The 18,309-nt window shown below is 48.4% G+C and overlaps 2 protein-coding genes across 2 annotated transcripts in view; one reads left to right on the forward strand and one right to left on the reverse strand.

Annotated features, from left to right (window-relative positions):
- The window catches only part of nub1 (negative regulator of ubiquitin-like proteins 1), a 12,618-nt gene extending 11,255 nt beyond the window's left edge, over positions 1–1,363 (forward strand). The window contains exons 14-15 of the mRNA XM_074628056.1: positions 1–88; positions 203–1,363. The exon at positions 1–88 is cut by the window's left edge and continues 108 nt beyond it. Coding sequence (XP_074484157.1) covers positions 1–88; positions 203–345 — 231 coding nt within the window. The 3' untranslated portion in view covers positions 346–1,363. The remainder of the gene's footprint in view (positions 89–202) is intronic.
- Positions 1,364–4,704: 3,341 nt separating this feature from the next.
- On the reverse strand, positions 4,705–8,272 carry LOC141763609 (gamma-crystallin N-B). The gene is made up of 5 exons (XM_074628067.1): positions 8,152–8,272; positions 7,013–7,104; positions 6,743–6,899; positions 5,069–5,214; positions 4,705–4,979 (listed from the first exon to the last, which is right to left on the reverse strand). Exons 1-5 carry the CDS (start codon positions 8,170–8,172, stop codon positions 4,844–4,846), a joined length of 552 nt encoding a protein of 183 aa, XP_074484168.1. The 5' UTR covers positions 8,173–8,272; the 3' UTR covers positions 4,705–4,843.
- Between the last annotated feature and the right edge of the window lie 10,037 nt (positions 8,273–18,309).

Raw genomic sequence — 18,309 nt, forward strand, 5'->3', positions numbered from 1 at the left:
TCCCCGGAGCTCCTGTCCCCGCCCTCCACCTCCACCTCCACCTCCATCTCCTCCTCTGAGGAGCCCAGCACCTCCTCCACCTCCACAGGTACTTCACTGACCTGTCACGTAACGTCCGTACTCAAGTAACGCCACGTCTGGATGACGATAATAATAATAATAATAATAATACTAATCATAATAATAATGAATTTGTTATCAGCGGACAATGAGCTGGTGAACGAGGTGTTGGAGGACATCTCTCGCCACGAGGAGGACTACCTGGACCTGACGCTGGAGGAGGAGAGCGAGCTCATCGCCACCATGAAGACCTACCTGAGCCGAGGACACACACACACCGTGTGACGCACACACACACGCACGCACACGCACACGCACACACACACACACACACACTCTGTTATCCTCTGTTAACCATTTAAAGCAATAACTGTGTGTTCGTCTGCAGTTATCAATCATCAAGTTACAAATAATGAGATCTATTCAGTTTAATTTGTCAGCAATAATTCAGCCGAGCTGAACAGACTTCTGATGGTCTGAGACGTCTCCAAACTCCAGACGTCTCCAGACGTCACATAACGTCTCCAGACGTCTCCAGACGTCACATCACGTCTCCAGACGTCTCCAGACGTCACATCACGTCTCCAGACGTCTCCAGACGTCACATCACGTCTCCAGATGTCTCCAGACGTCACATCACGTCTCCACATGTCTCCAGACGTCACATCACGTCTCCAGACGTCTCCAGACGTCACATCACGTCTCCAGATGTCTCCAGACGTCACATCACGTCTCCAGACGTCTCCAGACGTCACATCACGTCTCCAGACGTCACATCACGTCTCCAGATGTCTCCAGACGTCACATCACGTCTCCAGATGTCTCCAGACGTCACATCACGTCTCCAAATGTCTCCAGACGTCACATCACGTCTCCAGACGTCTCCAGACGTCACATCACGTCTCCAGATGTCTCCAGACGTCACATCACGTCTCCAAATGTCTCCAGACGTCACATCACGTCTCCAGACGTCTCCAGATGTCTCCAGACGTCACATCACGTCACATGTTGAATGAGTTTCATTCAAAGCTCCTCTTCTCGAGCAGATCAGTGTTCAGACGAGCCGTCAGCTGTTTATTAGGATCGTTCCCTCTGAATGGATGAATATTGTTTTCTATATTAAATCATTATGATTGTTTTGGGGATGTTTATTTTTCTAAAAGCTTCTTGAAGTGATTTTTGTTGAGTTTTATTGTTTTGTTCTGACGGCAGAAAGCAGAGTTTGATGTTTGAGACGTCCAACATTTAATTTAAATGAATTTCATGTTCATGTTGAAGGAGCCAATAAAGAAACTGAAGCTTTTGTCTGTGATGATGTCAATGAATATATATATAAACTAAATCCATATTTAACCATGTAATCGATTATTCAACTAATCAATTAGTCGATGGACAGAAAAATAATCATCAAATATTCTGATAATCGATTAATCGTTACATTTTAATGCAAATATTGCAAAAAAATGTTTTCAGCTTCAAATCTGAAGAACTTGTTTCACAGACTGATGATGAAACCGACAGGATCCGGAAACACGCCGCGCAGCGACAACGCCACCGTGACCATCGGACATCAACTTGGTGTTGTGTCGTTTATTTTTAATGCATTTAATGACATATTAATATATTTGTCAAGTCATTTATTTATTTATTTTTAATATTATTTTTTATATATTTAATGACATTTATTTATATATTGAGTCATTTATTTATTTATTCCTTTATTTTTAATATTATTTTTAATGCATTTAATGACATTAATTTATTTATCGAGTCATTTATTTATTCATTTATTTTTCATTTTGGCAGGTTCTGTCCTCAGACTGACAGTCTCAGTCAACGAAACTAAAATCAATAAATACAAAATAAATAAAAAATGAATAAAATAATCAATAAATACAAAATAAATAAAAAATGAATAAAATAATAAACACAAAAATAAATAAATAAATTTAAAAATTAATAAAAATAAACAAATAAATGTAAAGATAAATAAATACATTTAAGAATTAATAAAAAGAAATAAATACATAAATCAATAAATTTAAATAAATAAGACAATAATACAAAGATTAATAAATAAAGACGCAAATTAAAACCGAAATAGCAGTTTTTGTCACATTTTATCAATTTATTTTTAATATTATTTTTGCTACAATTAATGACATTTATTAATAAATTCATCAAGTCATTTATTTATTTATTCGTCCTCCTCTATCATATTAAACTGAATATCTGGATAAAACAAGACATTTAAACAACATCTTAGACTTTGAGAGACTTTTTTTTACTATTTTCCGGATCACACAGTCCGTTCACTCACTAATGTGTCCGGTTAAAGAGTCTTTATACACCACACGGCTCATTATATATATATATATATATATTATATCATTATATATATATTATATATAATGATATTATATATTATATATCATTATATATATATTATACATCATATATATTATATATCATGATATATATTATATATCATGATATATATATTATATATAATTTTATATATATTATACATCATTATATATATATTATATATCATGATATATATATCTATATCATGATATATATATTATACATCATTATATATATATATATATTATATCATTATATTTATTATATATCAATATATATATTATATATCATTATATATATATATTATATATCATTATATATATATTATATATCATTATATATATGATATATCAATATATATATATATTATATATCATGATATATATTATATATATCAATGATATATAATATATATCATTGATATATATATTATATATCATGATATATAAATATATCATGATATAGATATATATATTATATATCATGATATATATATTATATATCATGATATATATATTATATGTATACGGGTGATAAGTTAATTCAAATGTATCGTTCCACTTAGAGTTGTTATAGATCCAACATGTCTTCAAAGTTCATTGTTCTTTGTTGTTTTCTTAGTCAATAAAAATGACTCCACAGATATGAATCAGTTCTATATGTATGTATTCCTATGTATGAGTTATGAACTGTACCAGCAGTAATAACACTGTTAATGTAAATACATGTGGGGTTCAGGAGAGCTGACTGGCTATACATACTGGAGAGAAACCACACTGTTGTCACCTCTGTGGGAAGAAACACAGCAGGTTGGTACCTACTGTATCATCAGCATAGGAGAAACCGTACGGCTGTGAGCAGGGTGGGAAGAAATATAGTTTAACACTAGATCAGTGCTCAAAGAGAAACCACACTGCTGAGCCCGGTGTGGGAAGAAATACACAACGCTGGGCTCGTTTTAATGTGGCTTTCCTGCTGCGTTTTCACGCAGCAGGAAAGCCACATGATTGTAACCTCTGAGGGATCAAATTTCGCGGTTCAAATAGCGCCAGACTCCATCAGCACACTGGAGAGAAAATCCGCGGTAGGGATGCACCGATACCGATACCAGTATCGGGTATCGGGTCCGATGCTGTGCTCATGTACTCGTACTCGCAAAACGGCTCCGATACCACTTTACGGCGGCGTGACTTTAAGCTCTCGTCACCGTCTTTCAGGTCCTCACGCTCCACCTCCCCGATGGTGCTTCCGACCCCGCTGGGCTGGGACCACACCTCAGCCGGCGCGCGCCAGCCCTCACTTTCATTGCTCCACGGGGTTTTGCTTGCACCCTCTGACTCACGCGTACGTTAGACTCCTTGGTCCGTGTTTCAAGACGGGTCAGGTGGGTTGCCGACATTGCCGCAGACCCCTGGCGCCTTTTACGTGGGCCGAGCCCCGATCTGGAGGCACGACATGGTCGGGGTGCACTGAGGACATTCCGCCCCAGTCGACAGTCGCACCGGGAGCAGGGAGCCCCGTCACGGTGCAGCGAGGTCCGGGCGGGGAGCGATGTAAAGCTGCAGGTTTAGCGCACCGCCTCGTATGCGGGACTCCCCAGCCTGCCGTGTGTCCTCACACCCTCCAGCTGGCTGTTAACGAGGCTCTTTAGGCACAGAGAAGTACTCGTATCGGTACTCGGTATCGGAGAGGACCCAGATGTAAGTACTCGTACTCAGTCTGAAAGACAGTGGTATCGGTGCATCCCTAGTCTGACGGGAAAGCTCTCAGTGAGTCTGGATTCTTCAGGTTACATCAGCGTTGATAGTGGGGAGTGAAACCAGACAGCTGTGAGCAGCGTGGGAAATGATTCTACATCCTCAGTAATTACTAAAATCACACAGAATAGGAAGCACTGCAGATAAAATAGTCATGTCAAGTAAACAAGTTAGCTCCTCTATACCCCTCTTCTCTGTTGGTAACCATGGTGACGTGTTAGTAACCATGGTGACGTGTTTAGTGGAGGCAGAATAACTCTCTGAACACGTTAGCTAACGCTGGCTAGCAACTATTGTTGGCTTGTTTCTTTAACGACGGCTGAATAAAATCCTAGTTTCTCTCAACATGTGCCGTCACTCACTCTCCAGGATCACCAGTTAACATGAACCAACGTCTTTCCTTTGGTTAGCCTCCAGCTAATGTTAGCCCACTGCTGGCGTTAGCCTCCAGCTAACAGCGTCTATAGTTGATTTGTTTTTATATTAAATATTAACATACAAAACACACACACACAAAGTGTTTGATAAAAAACCTGTTTTCTTATCTTAGTTGTGTTTATTTATTGTACATGATTACAGCGGTGGTAGAAGATACAGGAGAGGGAGTTTGAGGAGGGGTGGGGGGGTGGGGTCAGAGGTCAGAGGTCAGAGGTCAGGGTTTAGAAGTAGTTGACGACCCTGCGGATGGACTGGATGTTGGGGTTCTGGGCCTGCCACTCGTTGTGGCTGCAGTAGTTTCCACGCTCCACGATGTACATGCGGCCGCGGAAGTTTGGCTCCTCGTACATCACCCAGCTGAACACGGAGAGAGATTTATTATTATTATTATTATTATCATTATTATTATTATTATTATTATTATTATATGTGTGTGTTGAACTCACGCTCCGTCTCCGTAGACCCTGACGGAGTTGATGCAGTTCTTGGAGAAGCCTCGGCTCTGCAGGAAGGGACAGTCGTCGCAGATCTCCACACACTGACCGGAGAAGTTACAGGCCTCGAACAGCTCGATGCGGTAGTGCTCGCCGTGCTGACGGACGGACAGACAGGTAGGAAGACGGGTACAAGTTAGACTCAGGTAACAACAGGTACACTTCAGTAGTATGATCTGACAGGGAGACCTCCGTCCACGTAGTCGGTTACAGCTGATGATGCTGTACCGACCGACGGCGTTACTGAGGAAGCGTTACCCCCTCAGGTTAACACTGTTAGCGCTGTCAGCCATGTTGAGAGCCGTGTAGAGGCAATAGAAATGCTCCTAATCTGGCATTTAGCATCTTTAACCTTTCACCATGTTGGTGTTTAGTCATCTAAACACCAACATGGCAATGGCTAAACACCAACATGGTGATGGCTAAACACCAACATGGCGTTGGCCAAAAACCAAGATGGTGATGGCTGAACACCAACATGGTGATGGCTAAACACCAACATGGCGTTGGCCAAAAACCAACATGGTGATGGCTAAACACCAACATGGCGTTGGCCAAAAACCAACATGGTGATGGCTAAACACCAACATGGCGTTGGCCAAAAACCAACATGGTGATGGCTAAACACCAACATGGCGTTGGCCAAAAACCAACATGGCGTTGGCCAAAAACCAACATGGTGATGGCTAAACACCAACATGGCGTTGGCCAAAAACCAACATGGCGTTGGCCAAAAACCAACATGGTGATGGCTAAACACCAACATGGCGTTGGCCAAAAACCAACATGATGATGGCTAAACACCAACATGGTGATGGCTAAACACCAACATGGCGTTGGCCAAAAACCAACATGGTGATGGCTAAACACCAACATGGCGTTGGCCAAAAACCAACATGATGATGGCTAAACACCAACAAGGTGATGGCTAAACACCAACATGGCGTTGGCCAAAAACCAACATGGTGATGGCTAAACACCAACATGGCGTTGGCCAAAAACCAACATGGCGTTGGCCAAAAACCAACATGGTGATGGCTAAACACCAACATGGCGTTGGCCAAAAACCAACATGATGATGGCTAAACACCAACATGGTGATGGCTAAACACCAACATGGCGTTGGCCAAAAACCAACATGGTGATGGCTAAACACCAACATGGCGTTGGCCAAAAACCAACATGATGATGGCTAAACACCAACATGGTGATGGCTAAACACCAACATGGCGTTGGCCAAAAACCAACATGGTGATGGCTAAACACCAACATGGCGTTGGCCAAAAACCAACATGATGATGGCTAAACACCAACATGGTGATGGCTAAACACCAACATGGCGTTGGCCAAAAACCAACATGGTGATGGCTAAACACCAACATGGCGTTGGCCAAAAACCAACATGATGATGGCTAAACACCAACATGGTGATGGCTAAACACCAACATGGCGTTGGCCAAAAACCAACATGGTGATGGCTAAACACCAACATGGCGTTGGCCAAAAACCAACATGATGATGGCTAAACACCAACAAGGTGATGGCTAAACACCAACATGGCGTAATAATAATAAAGAAACCCTGGTTAAATATTGAGGTAAATAAAGCCCTGTCGGAGGTGTTTACCATGCGGATGGGCTTGCAGGATCCCATGTGGTCGTTGTGGGAGTTCCACCTCTGGAACTCTGGGTACTCTCCGTGCTCCAGGATGTACTGCTGGCCCTTGAAGTCGGGGTGGTCGTAGCAGATCCAGGCGCCGCTCTCCACACGGATGGAGTTCACCCTGAAAACACAAAGGGCCGCTCAGATAGTGTCTCTTTATTTATCTATTTATTTCTTTATTTAAGGAGCGAGAACGCAGCGTGAACTCAGCCAGGTGGTCGTTGTCGGTCTCACCTGTTCATGAAGCCGCGGTCCTGGAAGTTATCACAGTCTCCTCTGACCTCCAGCTTCCTGCCGGTGAAGCATTTCCCCTCGTAGAAGGTGATCTGGAGGAGAACATCAACACCATGTGATCATAGTTCATCTGTTTAGACTCTCGTTATGTAAATGTATGTATATATTTATTATTGTAAATCAATGATCAACACAGATCAATGACAGATATTGATCAGAAACCCTCACAGGTACTGCATTTAGCATAAAACAATATGCTCCAATCATAACATGGCAAACTGCAGCCCAACAGGCAACAACAGCTGTCAGTGTGTCAGTGTGCTGACTTGACTATGACTTGCCCCAAACTGCATGTGATGATCATAAAGTGGGCATGTCTGTAAAGGGGAGACTCGTGGGTACCCATAGAACCCATTTACATTCACTGATCTGGAGGTCAGAGGTCAAGGGACCCCTTTGAAAATGGACATGACAGTTCGTAGCGTTATTTAACCTCCTTCATGACCAGCTAGTCTGACCTGGTTGGTACCGATGGATTCATCAGGTTCTCTAGTTTACTATGATACCAGGATCAGACCTTTCTTCTGTCTTCGTTTCGGACATTTTCAGACTATTTCTCAGACATTTTTTCGGACAAAACCCCTCACATGTTCACATATCTGGAGGTCAGAGGTCAATTTGCGGTTAACGTGTTATTATCACGTTAACTTTGACAGAAATAAACCCTCAGAACTACGACGTCAGTACAGCAAGAACATCACACCAAACTCCATTCAGATATCCAGCCATTTAAATGCAGCTTACAGTAAACACCTGATTAAACACTTTAACACATTGTGACCTGAACTCTGAAACAGACTTTCTGAATTCACCAGACTCAGGAACAAGTTTTAGAGAGTATAGTTAAGATATCGCTAAGAAAAGTTAAAATCTTTAAATCAGATGTTTCCCAGTATCTCTCTATAGTACTGATTCTACCAGCGGACCCTGGTGATCCACAGACTGGAGTAAAGAGTGTCTCTCTATAGTACTGATTCTACCAGCGGACCCTGGTGATCCACAGACTGGAGTAAAGTCGTCTCCAGATGTTTGTGTTTGTCAGCGGCGCCGTGCAGCTGCAGCTGCCGTGTGTTACTCACCTTTCCTGAATACTGTGACATCTTTACCCACTGGATGTTGTCCAACCTGGCCCACAACCACACACACAGTGTAACAGAGAAAAAGTTGGACACCCCAATTTATACGGCCCGGGGGGCTGGCAAGGGGCGCGGTCCCGGCCCAGAGGACAAAAGAGCAGCTTTAAAAGGTTCCTGCTGCCTCGACGCTTTCCCTTCATCCTGATGCGTCTGCTGATTCTGCTGCGTGTGTGTGTGTGTGCGTGTGTGTGTGTGTGTGTGTGTGTGTGTGTGGACTCAATAGAAAGTGCTTGGCCTGAGCTTTGCAGGGTCAACGATATTTAACATTCCCGTCTTCTATAGAGACACAGAGAGACGCAGTGAAGGGATCCATACAGAGCTCAGATACTGTCAGTCTTTATACTTTAGAATACTTTAGAATATATATATCTCTCTATATAAATATATATACTGTATATATCTATATATTTGCGGTTGTAAAGTTTCATGCGGCTGTGATTATCCTAGAGGTCACCACAGGTCATTGTATACAGTGAGGTCACGTTTCATGGCTCATTGGATTCACTAAAGTCTCAACTTTACAGTCACACATCATTTTAGAACAATAACATATTGATTTAAACTAACCCTAACCCTACATATATATATATATATATATACAGTATATACACACAACTGCATGTGATGATCATAAAGTGGGCATGTCTGTAAAGGGGAGACTCGTGGGTACCCATAGAACCCATTGACATTCACTGATCTGGAGGTCAGAGGTCAAGGGACCCCTTTGAACATGGATATGACAGTTTTTCCTCACTAAGATTTAGCGTAAATGTGGAGCGTTATTTAACCTCTTCATGACCAGCTAGTCTGACCTGGTTGGTACCGATGGATTCATCAGGTTCTCTAGTTTACTATGATACCAGGATCACACTTTCCTTCTGTCTTTCTTTCAGACATTCTCCGGACTATCTTTGGACTTTTTTTTACCACATTTCTGATGTTTTTACGCTACGTTTTTATCACGTCTGTAGCTTCACTCCAGCTCTAAAACTGAACCTACTAGAGCCTCTGAAATACAGTAAAGTCAGTCGGGTCGGCGGCTCTCAGAGGGTTAATAAATGAGTTCTTAAACACATTTATTAAACTTCCTGTTAGTAACTTGTTCAGGTATAAATCATTGCTGGTCGGTGTCTCCTGGTCTCTCGTGTGTCTCCTGGTCTCTCGTGTGTCTCGTGGTCTCTCGTGTGTCTCGTGGTCTCTCGTGTGTCTCGTGGTCTCTCGTGTGTCTCCTGGTCTCTCGTGTGTCTCATGGTCTCTCGTGTGTCTCATGGTCTCTCGTGTGTCTCATGGTCTCTCGTGTGTCTCGTGGTCTCTCGTGTGTCTCCTGGTCTCTCGTGTGTCTCATGGTCTCTCGTGTGTCTCATGGTCTCTCGTGTGTCTCCTGGTCTCTCGTGTGTCTCATGGTCTCTCGTGTGTCTCATGGTCTCTCGTGTGTCTCATGGTCTCTCGTGTGTCTCATGGTCTCTCGTGTGTCTCATGGTCTCTCGTGTGTCTCATGGTCTCTCGTGTGTCTCATGGTCTCGTGTGTCTCCTGGTCTCTCGTGTGTCTCATGGTCTCTCGTGTGTCTCATGGTCTCGTGTGTCTCCTGGTCTCTCGTGTGTCTCATGGTCTCTCGTGTGTCTCATGGTCTCGTGTGTCTCATGGTCTCTCGTGTGTCTCATGGTCTCTCGTGTGTCTCATGGTCTCTCGTGTGTCTCCTGGTCTCTCGTGTGTCTCATGGTCTCTCGTGTGTCTCATGGTCTCTCGTGTGTCTCCTGGTCTCTCGTGTGTCTCCTGGTCTCTCGTGTGTCTCATGGTCTCTCGTGTGTCTCATGGTCTCTCGTGTGTCTCATGGTCTCTCGTGTGTCTCGTGGTCTCTCGTGTGTCTCGTGGTCTCTCGTGTGTCTCGTGGTCTCTCGTGTGTCTCGTGGTCTCTCGTGTGTCTCCTGGTCTCTCGTGTGTCTCGTGGTCTCTCGTGTGTCTCGTGGTCTCTCGTGTGTCTCCTGGTCTCTCGTGTGTCTCATGGTCTCTCGTGTGTCTCATGGTCTCTCGTGTGTCTCATGGTCTCTCGTGTGTCTCATGGTCTCTCGTGTGTCTCATGGTCTCGTGTGTCTCATGGTCTCTCGTGTGTCTCATGGTCTCTCGTGTGTCTCATGGTCTCTCGTGTGTCTCATGGTCTCTCGTGTGTCTCCTGGTCTCGTGTGTCTCATGGTCTCTCGTGTGTCTCATGGTCTCTCGTGTGTCTCATGGTCTCTCGTGTGTCTCCTGGTCTCTCGTGTGTCTCCTGGTCTCGTGTGTCTCATGGTCTCTCGTGTGTCTCATGGTCTCTCGTGTGTCTCCTGGTCTCGTGTGTCTCATGGTCTCTCGTGTGTCTCCTGGTCTCTCGTGTGTCTCCTGGTCTCTCGTGTGTCTCCTGGTCTCTCGTGTGTCTCATGGTCTCTCGTGTGTCTCATGGTCTCTCGTGTGTCTCCTGGTCTCTCGTGTGTCTCCTGGTCTCTCGTGTGTCTCCTGGTCTCTCGTGTGTCTCGTGGTCTCTCGTGTGTCTCGTGGTCTCTCGTGTGTCTCGTGGTCTCTCGTGTGTCTCCTGGTCTCTCGTGTGTCTCATGGTCTCTCGTGTGTCTCATGGTCTCTCGTGTGTCTCGTGGTCTCTCGTGTGTCTCGTGGTCTCTCGTGTGTCTCCTGGTCTCTCGTGTGTCTCATGGTCTCTCGTGTGTCTCATGGTCTCTCGTGTGTCTCCTGGTCTCTCGTGTGTCTCATGGTCTCTCGTGTGTCTCATGGTCTCTCGTGTGTCTCATGGTCTCTCGTGTGTCTCATGGTCTCTCGTGTGTCTCATGGTCTCTCGTGTGTCTCATGGTCTCTCGTGTGTCTCATGGTCTCGTGTGTCTCCTGGTCTCTCGTGTGTCTCATGGTCTCTCGTGTGTCTCATGGTCTCGTGTGTCTCATGGTCTCTCGTGTGTCTCATGGTCTCTCGTGTGTCTCATGGTCTCTCGTGTGTCTCCTGGTCTCTCGTGTGTCTCATGGTCTCTCGTGTGTCTCATGGTCTCTCGTGTGTCTCCTGGTCTCTCGTGTGTCTCCTGGTCTCTCGTGTGTCTCATGGTCTCTCGTGTGTCTCATGGTCTCTCGTGTGTCTCATGGTCTCTCGTGTGTCTCGTGGTCTCTCGTGTGTCTCGTGGTCTCTCGTGTGTCTCGTGGTCTCTCGTGTGTCTCGTGGTCTCTCGTGTGTCTCCTGGTCTCTCGTGTGTCTCGTGGTCTCTCGTGTGTCTCGTGGTCTCTCGTGTGTCTCCTGGTCTCTCGTGTGTCTCATGGTCTCTCGTGTGTCTCATGGTCTCTCGTGTGTCTCATGGTCTCTCGTGTGTCTCATGGTCTCTCGTGTGTCTCATGGTCTCGTGTGTCTCATGGTCTCTCGTGTGTCTCATGGTCTCTCGTGTGTCTCATGGTCTCTCGTGTGTCTCATGGTCTCTCGTGTGTCTCCTGGTCTCGTGTGTCTCATGGTCTCTCGTGTGTCTCATGGTCTCTCGTGTGTCTCATGGTCTCTCGTGTGTCTCCTGGTCTCTCGTGTGTCTCCTGGTCTCGTGTGTCTCATGGTCTCTCGTGTGTCTCATGGTCTCTCGTGTGTCTCCTGGTCTCGTGTGTCTCATGGTCTCTCGTGTGTCTCCTGGTCTCTCGTGTGTCTCCTGGTCTCTCGTGTGTCTCCTGGTCTCTCGTGTGTCTCATGGTCTCTCGTGTGTCTCATGGTCTCTCGTGTGTCTCCTGGTCTCTCGTGTGTCTCCTGGTCTCTCGTGTGTCTCCTGGTCTCTCGTGTGTCTCGTGGTCTCTAGTGTGTCTCGTGGTCTCTCGTGTGTCTCGTGGTCTCTCGTGTGTCTCCTGGTCTCTCGTGTGTCTCATGGTCTCTCGTGTGTCTCATGGTCTCTCGTGTGTCTCGTGGTCTCTCGTGTGTCTCGTGGTCTCTCGTGTGTCTCCTGGTCTCTCGTGTGTCTCATGGTCTCTCGTGTGTCTCATGGTCTCTCGTGTGTCTCCTGGTCTCTCGTGTGTCTCATGGTCTCTCGTGTGTCTCATGGTCTCTCGTGTGTCTCATGGTCTCTCGTGTGTCTCATGGTCTCTCGTGTGTCTCATGGTCTCTCGTGTGTCTCATGGTCTCTCGTGTGTCTCATGGTCTCGTGTGTCTCCTGGTCTCTCGTGTGTCTCATGGTCTCTCGTGTGTCTCATGGTCTCGTGTGTCTCATGGTCTCTCGTGTGTCTCATGGTCTCTCGTGTGTCTCATGGTCTCTCGTGTGTCTCCTGGTCTCTCGTGTGTCTCATGGTCTCTCGTGTGTCTCATGGTCTCTCGTGTGTCTCCTGGTCTCTCGTGTGTCTCCTGGTCTCTCGTGTGTCTCATGGTCTCTCGTGTGTCTCATGGTCTCTCGTGTGTCTCGTGGTCTCTCGTGTGTCTCGTGGTCTCTCGTGTGTCTCGTGGTCTCTCGTGTGTCTCGTGGTCTCTCGTGTGTCTCGTGGTCTCTCGTGTGTCTCCTGGTCTCTCGTGTGTCTCGTGGTCTCTCGTGTGTCTCGTGGTCTCTCGTGTGTCTCCTGGTCTCTCGTGTGTCTCGTGGTCTCTCGTGTGTCTCGTGGTCTCTCGTGTGTCTCGTGGTCTCTCGTGTGTCTCGTGGTCTCTCGTGTGTCTCGTGGTCTCTCGTGTGTCTCCTGGTCTCTCGTGTGTCTCCTGGTCTCTCGTGTGTCTCCTGGTCTCTCGTGTGTCTCATGGTCTCTCGTGTGTCTCATGGTCTCTCGTGTGTCTCATGGTCTCTCGTGTGTCTCATGGTCTCTCGTGTGTCTCATGGTCTCTCGTGTGTCTCATGGTCTCGTGTGTCTCATGGTCTCTCGTGTGTCTCATGGTCTCTCGTGTGTCTCATGGTCTCTCGTGTGTCTCCTGGTCTCTCGTGTGTCTCATGGTCTCTCGTGTGTCTCATGGTCTCTCGTGTGTCTCCTGGTCTCTCGTGTGTCTCATGGTCTCTCGTGTGTCTCATGGTCTCTCGTGTGTCTCCTGGTCTCTCGTGTGTCTCCTGGTCTCTCGTGTGTCTCATGGTCTCTCGTGTGTCTCCTGGTCTCGTGTGTCTCATGGTCTCTCGTGTGTCTCATGGTCTCTCGTGTGTCTCATGGTCTCTCGTGTGTCTCCTGGTCTCTCGTGTGTCTCCTGGTCTCGTGTGTCTCATGGTCTCTCGTGTGTCTCATGGTCTCTCGTGTGTCTCCTGGTCTCGTGTGTCTCATGGTCTCTCGTGTGTCTCATGGTCTCTCGTGTGTCTCATGGTCTCTCGTGTGTCTCATGGTCTCTCGTGTGTCTCATGGTCTCTCGTGTGTCTCCTGGTCTCTCGTGTGTCTCCTGGTCTCGTGTGTCTCATGGTCTCTCGTGTGTCTCATGGTCTCTCGTGTGTCTCCTGGTCTCGTGTGTCTCATGGTCTCTCGTGTGTCTCATGGTCTCTCGTGTGTCTCATGGTCTCTCGTGTGTCTCATGGTCTCTCGTGTGTCTCCTGGTCTCGTGTGTCTCATGGTCTCTCGTGTGTCTCATGGTCTCTCGTGTGTCTCCTGGTCTCTCGTGTGTCTCCTGGTCTCTCGTGTGTCTCATGGTCTCTCGTGTGTCTCATGGTCTCTCGTGTGTCTCATGGTCTCTCGTGTGTCTCCTGGTCTCTCGTGTGTCTCCTGGTCTCTCGTGTGTCTCCTGGTCTCTCGTGTGTCTCATGGTCTCTCGTGTGTCTCATGGTCTCTCGTGTGTCTCATGGTCTCTCGTGTGTCTCCTGGTCTCTCGTGTGTCTCATGGTCTCTCGTGTGTCTCATGGTCTCTCGTGTGTCTCATGGTCTCGTGTGTCTCATGGTCTCTCGTGTGTCTCCTGGTCTCTCGTGTGTCTCATGGTCTCTCGTGTGTCTCATGGTCTCTCGTGTGTCTCATGGTCTCTCGTGTGTCTCATGGTCTCTCGTGTGTCTCCTGGTCTCTCGTGTGTCTCCTGGTCTCTCGTGTGTCTCATGGTCTCTCGTGTGTCTCATGGTCTCTCGTGTGTCTCCTGGTCTCTCGTGTGTCTCATGGTCTCTCGTGTGTCTCCTGGTCTCTCGTGTGTCTCATGGTCTCTCGTGTGTCTCCTGGTCTCTCGTGTGTCTCATGGTCTCTCGTGTGTCTCATGGTCTCTCGTGTGTCTCATGGTCTCTCGTGTGTCTCATGGTCTCTCGTGTGTCTCATGGTCTCTCGTGTGTCTCCTGGTCTCTCGTGTGTCTCATGGTCTCTCGTGTGTCTCATGGTCTCTCGTGTGTCTCATGGTCTCTCGTGTGTCTCATGGTCTCTCGTGTGTCTCCTGGTCTCTCGTGTGTCTCATGGTCTCTCGTGTGTCTCATGGTCTCTCGTGTGTCTCGTGGTCTCTCGTGTGTCTCCTGGTCTCTCGTGTGTCTCATGGTCTCTCGTGTGTCTCGTGGTCTCTCGTGTGTCTCGTGGTCTCTCGTGTGTCTCCTGGTCTCTCGTGTGTCTCGTGGTCTCTCGTGTGTCTCCTGGTCTCTCGTGTGTCTCGTGGTCTCTCGTGTGTCTCCTGGTCTCTCGTGTGTCTCCTGGTCTCTCGTGTGTCTCCTGGTCTCTCGTGTGTCTCCTGGTCTCTCGTGTGTCTCCTGGTCTCTCGTGTGTCTCATGGTCTCTCGTGTGTCTCCTGGTCTCTCGTGTGTCTCCTGGTCTCTCGTGTGTCTCCTGGTCTCTCGTGTGTCTCATGGTCTCTCGTGTGTCTCCTGGTCTCTCGTGTGTCTCGTGGTCTCTCGTGTGTCTCGTGGTCTCTCGTGTGTCTCCTGGTCTCTCGTGTGTCTCCTGGTCTCTCGTGTGTCTCCTGGTCTCTCGTGTGTCTCCTGGTCTCTCGTGTGTCTCCTGGTCTCTCGTGTGTCTCCTGGTCTCTCGTGTGTCTCATGGTCTCTCGTGTGTCTCCTGGTCTCTCGTGTGTCTCCTGGTCTCTCGTGTGTCTCCTGGTCTCTCGTGTGTCTCCTGGTCTCTCGTGTGTCTCCTGGTCTCTCGTGTGTCTCCTGGTCTCTCGTGTGTCTCCTGGTCTCTCGTGTGTCTCATGGTCTCTCGTGTGTCTCCTGGTCTCTCGTGTGTCTCATGGTCTCTCGTGTGTCTCATGGTCTCTCGTGTGTCTCATGGTCTCTCGTGTGTCTCATGGTCTCTCGTGTGTCTCATGGTCTCTCGTGTGTCTCATGGTCTCTCGTGTGTCTCCTGGTCTCTCGTGTGTCTCCTGGTCTCTCGTGTGTCTCATGGTCTCTCGTGTGTCTCCTGGTCTCTCGTGTGTCTCCTGGTCTCTCGTGTGTCTCATGGTCTCTCGTGTGTCTCATGGTCTCTCGTGTGTCTCATGGTCTCTCGTGTGTCTCATGGTCTCTCGTGTGTCTCCTGGTCTCGTGTGTCTCATGGTCTCTCGTGTGTCTCATGGTCTCTCGTGTGTCTCCTGGTCTCTCGTGTGTCTCCTGGTCTCTCGTGTGTCTCATGGTCTCTCGTGTGTCTCATGGTCTCTCGTGTGTCTCATGGTCTCTCGTGTGTCTCCTGGTCTCTCGTGTGTCTCCTGGTCTCTCGTGTGTCTCCTGGTCTCTCGTGTGTCTCATGGTCTCTCGTGTGTCTCATGGTCTCTCGTGTGTCTCATGGTCTCTCGTGTGTCTCATGGTCTCTCGTGTGTCTCCTGGTCTCTCGTGTGTCTCATGGTCTCTCGTGTGTCTCCTGGTCTCTCGTGTGTCTCATGGTCTCTCGTGTGTCTCATGGTCTCTCGTGTGTCTCCTGGTCTCTCGTGTGTCTCATGGTCTCTCGTGTGTCTCATGGTCTCTCGTGTGTCTCGTGGTCTCTCGTGTGTCTCCTGGTCTCTCGTGTGTCTCATGGTCTCTCGTGTGTCTCCTGGTCTCTCGTGTGTCTCGTGGTCTCTCGTGTGTCTCGTGGTCTCTCGTGTGTCTCGTGGTCTCTCGTGTGTCTCGTGGTCTCTCGTGTGTCTCCTGGTCTCTCGTGTGTCTCATGGTCTCTCGTGTGTCTCATGGTCTCTCGTGTGTCTCATGGTCTCTCGTGTGTCTCATGGTCTCTCGTGTGTCTCCTGGTCTCGTGTGTCTCATGGTCTCTCGTGTGTCTCATGGTCTCTCGTGTGTCTCCTGGTCTCTCGTGTGTCTCCTGGTCTCTCGTGTGTCTCATGGTCTCTCGTGTGTCTCATGGTCTCTCGTGTGTCTCCTGGTCTCTCGTGTGTCTCCTGGTCTCTCGTGTGTCTCCTGGTCTCTCGTGTGTCTCATGGTCTCTCGTGTGTCTCCTGGTCTCTCGTGTGTCTCATGGTCTCTCGTGTGTCTCATGGTCTCTCGTGTGTCTCATGGTCTCTCGTGTGTCTCATGGTCTCTCGTGTGTCTCATGGTCTCTCGTGTGTCTCCTGGTCTCTCGTGTGTCTCCTGGTCTCTCGTGTGTCTCATGGTCTCTCGTGTGTCTCCTGGTCTCTCGTGTGTCTCCTGGTCTCTCGTGTGTCTCATGGTCTCTCGTGTGTCTCATGGTCTCTCGTGTGTCTCATGGTCTCTCGTGTGTCTCATGGTCTCTCGTGTGTCTCCTGGTCTCGTGTGTCTCATGGTCTCTCGTGTGTCTCATGGTCTCTCGTGTGTCTCCTGGTCTCTCGTGTGTCTCCTGGTCTCTCGTGTGTCTCATGGTCTCTCGTGTGTCTCATGGTCTCTCGTGTGTCTCATGGTCTCTCGTGTGTCTCCTGGTCTCTCGTGTGTCTCATGGTCTCTCGTGTGTCTCCTGGTCTCTCGTGTGTCTCATGGTCTCTCGTGTGTCTCATGGTCTCTCGTGTGTCTCATGGTCTCTCGTGTGTCTCATGGTCTCTCGTGTGTCTCCTGGTCTCGTGTGTCTCATGGTCTCTCGTGTGTCTCATGGTCTCTCGTGTGTCTCCTGGTCTCTCGTGTGTCTCCTGGTCTCTCGTGTGTCTCATGGTCTCTCGTGTGTCTCATGGTCTCTCGTGTGTCTCATGGTCTCTCGTGTGTCTCCTGGTCTCTCGTGTGTCTCCTGGTCTCTCGTGTGTCTCCTGGTCTCTCGTGTGTCTCATGGTCTCTCGTGTGTCTCCTGGTCTCTCGTGTGTCTCATGGTCTCTCGTGTGTCTCATGGTCTCTCGTGTGTCTCCTGGTCTCTCGTGTGTCTCCTGGTCTCTCGTGTGTCTCCTGGTCTCTCGTGTGTCTCCTGGTCTCTCGTGTGTCTCATGGTCTCTCGTGTGTCTCATGGTCTCTCGTGTGTCTCCTGGTCTCTCGTGTGTCTCATGGTCTCTCGTGTGTCTCATGGTCTCTCGTGTGTCTCCTGGTCTCTCGTGTGTCTCCTGGTCTCTCGTGTGTCTCATGGTCTCTCGTGTGTCTCCTGGTCTCTCGTGTGTCTCATGGTCTCTCGTGTGTCTCATGGTCTCTCGTGTGTCTCCTGGTCTCTCGTGTGTCTCATGGTCTCTCGTGTGTCTCATGGTCTCTCGTGTGTCTCATGGTCTCGTGTGTCTCATGGTCTCTCGTGTGTCTCCTGGTCTCTCGTGTGTCTCGTGGTCTCTCGTGTGTCTCGTGGTCTCTCGTGTGTCTCGTGGTCTCTCGTGTGTCTCCTGGTCTCTCGTGTGTCTCCTGGTCTCTCGTGTGTCTCCTGGTCTCTCGTGTGTCTCGTGGTCTCTCGTGTGTCTCGTGGTCTCTCGTGTGTCTCGTGGTCTCTCGTGTGTCTCGTGGTCTCTCGTGTGTCTCCTGGTCTCTCGTGTGTCTCCTGGTCTCTCGTGTGTCTCATGGTCTCTCGTGTGTCTCATGGTCTCTCGTGTGTCTCATGGTCTCGTGTGTCTCATGGTCTCTCGTGTGTCTCCTGGTCTCTCGTGTGTCTCGTGGTCTCTCGTGTGTCTCGTGGTCTCTCGTGTGTCTCGTGGTCTCTCGTGTGTCTCCTGGTCTCTCGTGTGTCTCCTGGTCTCTCGTGTGTCTCCTGGTCTCTCGTGTGTCTCGTGGTCTCTCGTGTGTCTCGTGGTCTCTCGTGTGTCTCGTGGTCTCTCGTGTGTCTCCTGGTCTCTCGTGTGTCTCGTGGTCTCTCGTGTGTCTCGTGGTCTCTCGTGTGTCTCCTGGTCTCTCGTGTGTCTCATGGTCTCTCGTGTGTCTCGTGGTCTCTCGTGTGTCTC

This window comes from Sebastes fasciatus (assembly GCF_043250625.1).
Source record: "Sebastes fasciatus isolate fSebFas1 chromosome 21 unlocalized genomic scaffold, fSebFas1.pri SUPER_21_unloc_1, whole genome shotgun sequence".
NCBI classification, from domain to species: Eukaryota; Metazoa; Chordata; class Actinopteri; order Perciformes; family Sebastidae; genus Sebastes; species Sebastes fasciatus.